Source organism: Carassius carassius, chromosome 27 (genome assembly GCF_963082965.1).
Source record: "Carassius carassius chromosome 27, fCarCar2.1, whole genome shotgun sequence".
Classification (NCBI taxonomy): Eukaryota; Metazoa; Chordata; class Actinopteri; order Cypriniformes; family Cyprinidae; genus Carassius; species Carassius carassius.
In genome coordinates this window covers 611,153-617,152 of record NC_081781.1, presented here as the reverse complement: position 1 = coordinate 617,152, position 6,000 = coordinate 611,153, and the positions used below count along the sequence as shown (strand labels likewise).

General features: G+C 40.2%; 1 protein-coding gene across 4 annotated transcripts in view; it reads right to left on the bottom strand.

Annotated features, from left to right (window-relative positions):
* Positions 1-782: 782 nt before the first annotated feature.
* The window catches only part of LOC132106368 (MAM domain-containing glycosylphosphatidylinositol anchor protein 2-like), a 121,058-nt gene continuing 115,840 nt past the window's right edge, over positions 783-6,000 (bottom strand). For all 4 annotated transcript variants that reach the window (XM_059511983.1, XM_059511985.1, XM_059511984.1 and 1 more), the window contains exons 15-17: positions 3,850-3,983; positions 3,486-3,585; positions 783-2,188 (exon numbers count right to left, since the gene is read on the bottom strand). In XM_059511983.1, the coding sequence (XP_059367966.1) occupies positions 2,100-2,188; positions 3,486-3,585; positions 3,850-3,983 (323 nt within the window). In that variant the 3' untranslated portion in view covers positions 783-2,099. The remainder of the gene's footprint in view (positions 2,189-3,485; positions 3,586-3,849; positions 3,984-6,000) is intronic.

The following is a 6,000-nucleotide window of genomic DNA, read 5'->3' as shown; positions in this document are numbered from 1 at the left end:
TGTTATTAATGGGTTTTACAGAGACGCACAAATACCATCATAGTCACTTTTAACTCAAAAATTAACATTATCTAAAATGTGTGGTGTGGAGAAATGCATTGCATCAGTGTGTCATCAATGGATGCTCTGCAGTGAATGGGTGCCGTCAGAATGAGAGTCTGATAAAAACATCACAATAATCCACAGCACTCCAGTCCATCAGTGAACATCTGGAGAAGACAAAAGATGAAACACATCCAGCATTAAGATGATTTTAACTCAAACACAAAGAGTCTATAATCCATAATAACACTTCCTCCAGTGAAAAAGTGTTCTGGTCTGAATCAGGAGAGAAATCTGCACAGATCATGGAGCATTTAAACAAATATGTGGCTGGATTCTGATGTGAGAGACAACAGGAGATGCACTTTTTCACTGGAGGAAAGATGTTAACTGATGGACTGGAGTGCTGTGGATTATTGTGATGTTTTTATCAGCTGTTTGCCTCTCATTCTGATGGCACCCATTCACATCCATTGATGAGACACTGATGCAATGCTACATTTCTACAAACTCATCTACAGATCTTGGAGACCTGAGGATGAACACATTTTATTTTGGGGTGAACTTTTTCTTTAAATGACTTTTGAATATCATTAATCAGCTTGTGGTGTTTTTGTATTCTGGCGAAATAATTTAAATCCTATTTTGTTTTCAACTCTACGCACGAGCAATATTACCATTATGTGTACATTTATTATAAAGCAGCCTATGCAATGTCCATTTTAACTTTTTTTTAAATCAAATTCTTAGTGAGTCAGCTTCCAGTGTCGCTTTATTTTGACATTGGTTTTGTAGGAGGACGTCACATATATGATGTTTATAAATGACTGAATCCTAAATGTTGTGCTTCCTTTGACTCATACATAAAACATCTCATATAAATCTCAATGAACAGAGCTTCTTTACATATACAAGTTGTACAGTTACCAAACCGGTGTTTTTCTGCCAGTTTTTGATATTCTCAGCAATGCAAGGGAGACGACGAGAAATAAAGACAGCAAAGTCGGAACATTTCAACATAAATCAGAAGAAACGAGACACAGTTTCTTGTCAAAACATTTTCATAACACATTTTTTTTACAACACCCTTAATAAAAAGTAGCGCTCAGGTAGATACCGCCACCGATTTTCACAGTTCGTTTGTAAAAGCTGAGACACATTCTGGATAGAGTAATAAAATATTATTACAATTATTAATATTTTGTATTTTTTCTCTCAGAATGCACATTGTTCGGTGTGTAAATGACAGAGGCATGATAGCCGAGGATGGAAAGCGTGATATTCGTCCATACATCGTCCTCCAGCAGCCAAACATCGTGCGTTCGCGATTGTTCGTACGTGACGCTCGCAGTCGCGCATTCCAGCACTTGAGGGGCGATAGAAATGAGTATAAAATAGCCCATCGGAGATGTTAGAAACATGGACGTTTGGTGTCGATGGCCAGGCTAACGGATCGGCTTTTAACCTGAAGGCACTTCTTTTTTTTAATGTCACTCAACTGGTGCTGGGAACGACGACGAACTGAGTTTTCCACCGTCACGGATGCCAAAAAAACGCAAGGTTCTTCGCTTGAGAACGTGAGCACAGTGTTGAGAAATCAGGCTGCTACTGGAGTCGGGGAATAAAGTGAAACGAGGTTCTGTTTTATTTGCATTAAAGCACCGATCCAAAACAAACCCAGAACAAACCAAGAGAAGATCAACCAGAAGATGAGATGTTTTGTTGATTGTACTCCAAAGCACCAGAAAAGAACATCTCAAGATGGAAAAAGAGAAGGGGAATGGCGTGTAAAACTCAATCTTCATTCGCGAAACTGCTTTCAGGTAAATCCAGATTGCGAAGCATTCGTTGTGCTTTTGAGGTCAACGTTCAAATCCTTGGTTGACTCCACACATTGGTGCATCTCGGCAGAGAATGTTCATTTATTTATTATTTTAAGCATTAGTTATTACTTTTCTGTTTGTTGTTGTTTCATTCCGATGTTGTGCCTCCTCCGCGATCCGAAAGCATGAATCTTTTGTGATTAAATATTGAGGAGTCTTTTCTCACATGGAGCGTCACCTCTGACCGATGATTACGGTAAAAAAGAGCGTGACCCTCAGTGGCCATATACTGGAGACGCTGTGTGCTGCCGCTCCTCTGATCGCTGGAGGAAACACAGAGAAAGAGGTTAGCACTAACCAGATAACCAGATCAAAACTAACCAGCATGATGCCTGGGACTGTCATGTGTGTGTGGGAGTTGCTCTGCAGTTGCAAAATCTGAATGGATGTTAGTTTGTTAGGATACTGTTGACGGTGGCCATTGAATTGCATCGTTAGGAAAAACTGCTCTAGAATTCAATGGTTAAAATCAACTGTTTGAATACCAACATTCTCCAAAGTATCTTCTTTTGTGCTTAATAGAAATCTAAAACTCGTATAGGTTTGGAGTTACATAAGAGTGAGTAAATAATGACAGAGTTTTCATTTTTGGGTGAACTGTGCCTTTAAATCTTTACCTGGCATTGAGGGAATTTTCCAGCTTTTTGTGTTTTCACTGTTATACAGTAGGAGGCGCCACTCATTTATTTATTGTTAATGCACAATCAGCATTTTAGATCGACTAACTCTTATAAACTGTATAAGATTTCCATTCAAAGTGAAAGCATCCATCTGACTTCCCAAAAACCCGCCAAAATTAAAGCTTGCTGAGTTTAGGTTTGAAAAGTATGAAAATTCATAGAAATATAAAAACTTTAATGTAAATATTAGCATTGTATTTTAAAGTGCGCTATAAAATTATTTTATTTAACACTCACATTTTATTTGCTCTCATAAGAACCAGAATGAAAAACTTACGTTATTCATGCAGCAAAATATTATGCATTTTTTTTTGGTAATGTAAAAAATTGCTGGCGGTGACTGGCAACTAAAAAAAAAAAAAAAAAAAAAACACTGATGGGGAAAGAGTTAATGCTTGGTTGACTCAGTGAACAGCATTTACAAGCATCTCTCTCTAATGTTTTTCACACACACACGGTTGTTCATAAATGCCTGAACTGTATTTCTGTGATACATAATCATCCTCCAGTGCATGTTATTACTGCAGCGTTTGATGCTTGTATTTACGACACAAACACATCTCATGGTGAGATCGATACGAGACGTCTCTTACAGTCACGCAGCTTTGGATAATAATGGAAACCCTGATGCCTAATAACAATGATTAACTCATAGCTTCACTTCAGGGGGAAAGCTGTAGTTCGGCTCCAGAAGGAAGGTTTTTCGTTTGCTCTGATGTTTCGCTCTCACTGCCACTCTTGTCAATTCCAGCCCATTACCTGGCCTCATTTCCGTCTTTCTCACTGTTTGTTCTCCTGTAATTACTGAGCTCTCCTGGACCAAATTGTGCTACATGCAATTACGGTCAGGTTACCATGGAAATGCATGCTCGATACATACGATTGGACGGAGGGTCCGGACACTCCCCCTCCTCAAGCGTGACATCATCGATGGCGATGTCCCCCTCGATCCCGGGGCCACGGATGCCCTCGAATATCACCTGTGTGATGGAAATGGAGCACATACAAAATAAAGCTTGTCTCAAGAGTCTCTTCTGGATTCGACATCAGCTTCTGTAAGATATGAGAGGATGTGCTAATAGGCTATTTTCAAAATACAGAATGTAGAAAATATAGAAATTTATTGTGTCTTTAATGAATAAAAATAACAATTTCCTTCAAAACTGACCCTGAACCTAGCACAAATGCTTTATAGATACTGAATGAATGTGAATGTCTCTGTGTTACCTGTGCAGTTCGCTCACCTGGAAGGAGGCAGTAGGATGGATGCTAATTTTGGCTTGTCTCCATCGGTCCCCTTGGTTCCCGCTGAGAGACCAGACTGGACCGGCATCTGAAGTCGACTGACCTTTCTGCTTCACAAATGCATTCAGAGTGCCTGCGGGACAATACGATCAATTCATTTAACAACTGACCTCCTCAGTGTCATCCGACAGAAGAGCTGAAGAGCGCAAGTCAAATTGCAAATCAGTCGATTGTACTTGGTTTCTACTTGGTCAAAGCTGTAGGATGGTAAATTAACACTCATGCTTGCTTTGGGTACTTTGCAAAGATGTGTGAAAATCTGAAGGCAATAATAGACAATTAATCGTCAATTCCTACACATCTTAAAAAGATTTCCTCCACTTCAGCAGCACTTACATACACCAAAACTTAGAGTTTGATTCCTCTTAATATTCTGAAGATTTTTACTGAAGGGTTTGTTAATACATTCACATGGTAAAAAAAAAAAAAAAAAAAAAAAAAAAAAAATTAATAATTACAATATTTTATGTGAAAATGTATTTCTGCCTGTTTGTGGTAGGCTACATTTAACTCTAATATGTCAACAAAATCAGACAAGAATTATGAACCAGAGTTCAGACTAGTGAAAAGAAAACATCCAAAACCCACACTGCACGTTATCTGTTTGTATCTGAAGATTTCATTTACATTTAGTTATTTAGCAGACACTTTTATCTAAAGCGACTTACATAGTAGAAGCAAGTCAGGTGATGGTGTAAAAGATGTGTCTTTAGATTTATCTTTTTTAAATGGCTAAAGACTCAGCTGCTCAGATTGAGATAGACAGGTCATTCCAGCAGCTGGAAGCTGTCCAGGAAAAGGTCCATGAGAGTGATTTTGTGCCTCTTTGGGATGGCACCACAAGGCATCATTCACTTGCAGAGCGCAAGCTACTGGAGGGAGCGTAGGTCTAAACTAGCGAGTTTAAGTATATTGGTGCAGCGCCAGTGGTTTGTCTTGTAGGCAAACATCAGTGCCTTGTATTTGATGCGAGCAGCTATTGGCTGCATCCTGGATCAGTTGCAGAGGCTTGATAGAAGTACATGCAGGAAGGCCCACCAAGAGAGCATTACAATAGTCCAGTCTGGAGAGAACAAGAGCTTGGACAAGAAGTTGTGTGGTCTGCTCTATTAGGAAGGGTCTAATCTTCCTAATGGTGTATAAGGCAAATCTTCAGGACCGGTATCGTTCTAGAAATATGGTCTGTGAAGCTTAACTGATGATCCATCACAACTTCAAAGTTCCTGGCTGTCCTGGAAGGAGTTATGGTTGATGAACCCAGCTGTATAGAGAAGTTGTGATGAAACGATGGGTTAGCTGGAACCACCAGGAGTTCTGTCTTAGTAAGGTTGAGCTGAAGGTGATGGTCATTCATCCAGCTAGAGATGTCACTCAGACAGGATGAAATGCGAGCAGCTACCATCGGGTCATCTGGTTGGAATGAGAAGTAGAGTTGAGTGTCAACAGCATAGCAGTGATAAGAAAAGCCATGCTTCTGAATGACAGATCCTAATGACGTCATGTAGATGGAGAAGAGAAGTGGTCCAAGCACTGAACCTTGAGGAACCCCAGTAGCAAAAAGTTGTGACTCAAAAACCTCACCCCTCCAAGACACCCTGAGGACCTACCTGAGAGGTAAGACTTAAACCACAGGAGTGCGGTTCCTGAGATGCCTATCTTTCTGAGGGTGGACAGGAGAATCTGGTCATTAACAGTGTCAAAAGCAGCAGACAGGTCCAGTAAGATGAGTACTGAGGATTTGGAAGCTGCTCTTGCTAGTCGCAGGGCTTCAGTAACCGAGAGCAGGGCAGTCTCAGTTGAGTGGCCACTTTTGAAGCCAGATTGTTTATTGTCCAGGAGGTTGTTCTGTGCAAGGAACTTGCTCAAGTGTCTTTGCAATGAATGGAAGAAGGGATGTCGTTTTCTAAAAGTGCTGGATTTAGAGAGGTTTTCTTAAGCAGCAGGGTTAACTAAGCCTGCTTGAATGCTGAGGGAAATGTACCAGATTTAAGAGAGTTGTTGATAATGTGAGTAAGTGAAGGTATGACTGAAGAAGAAATAGCCTGAAGGAGGTGAGTGGGGATCGGATCGTGCGAGAGTCAGAACAGTTG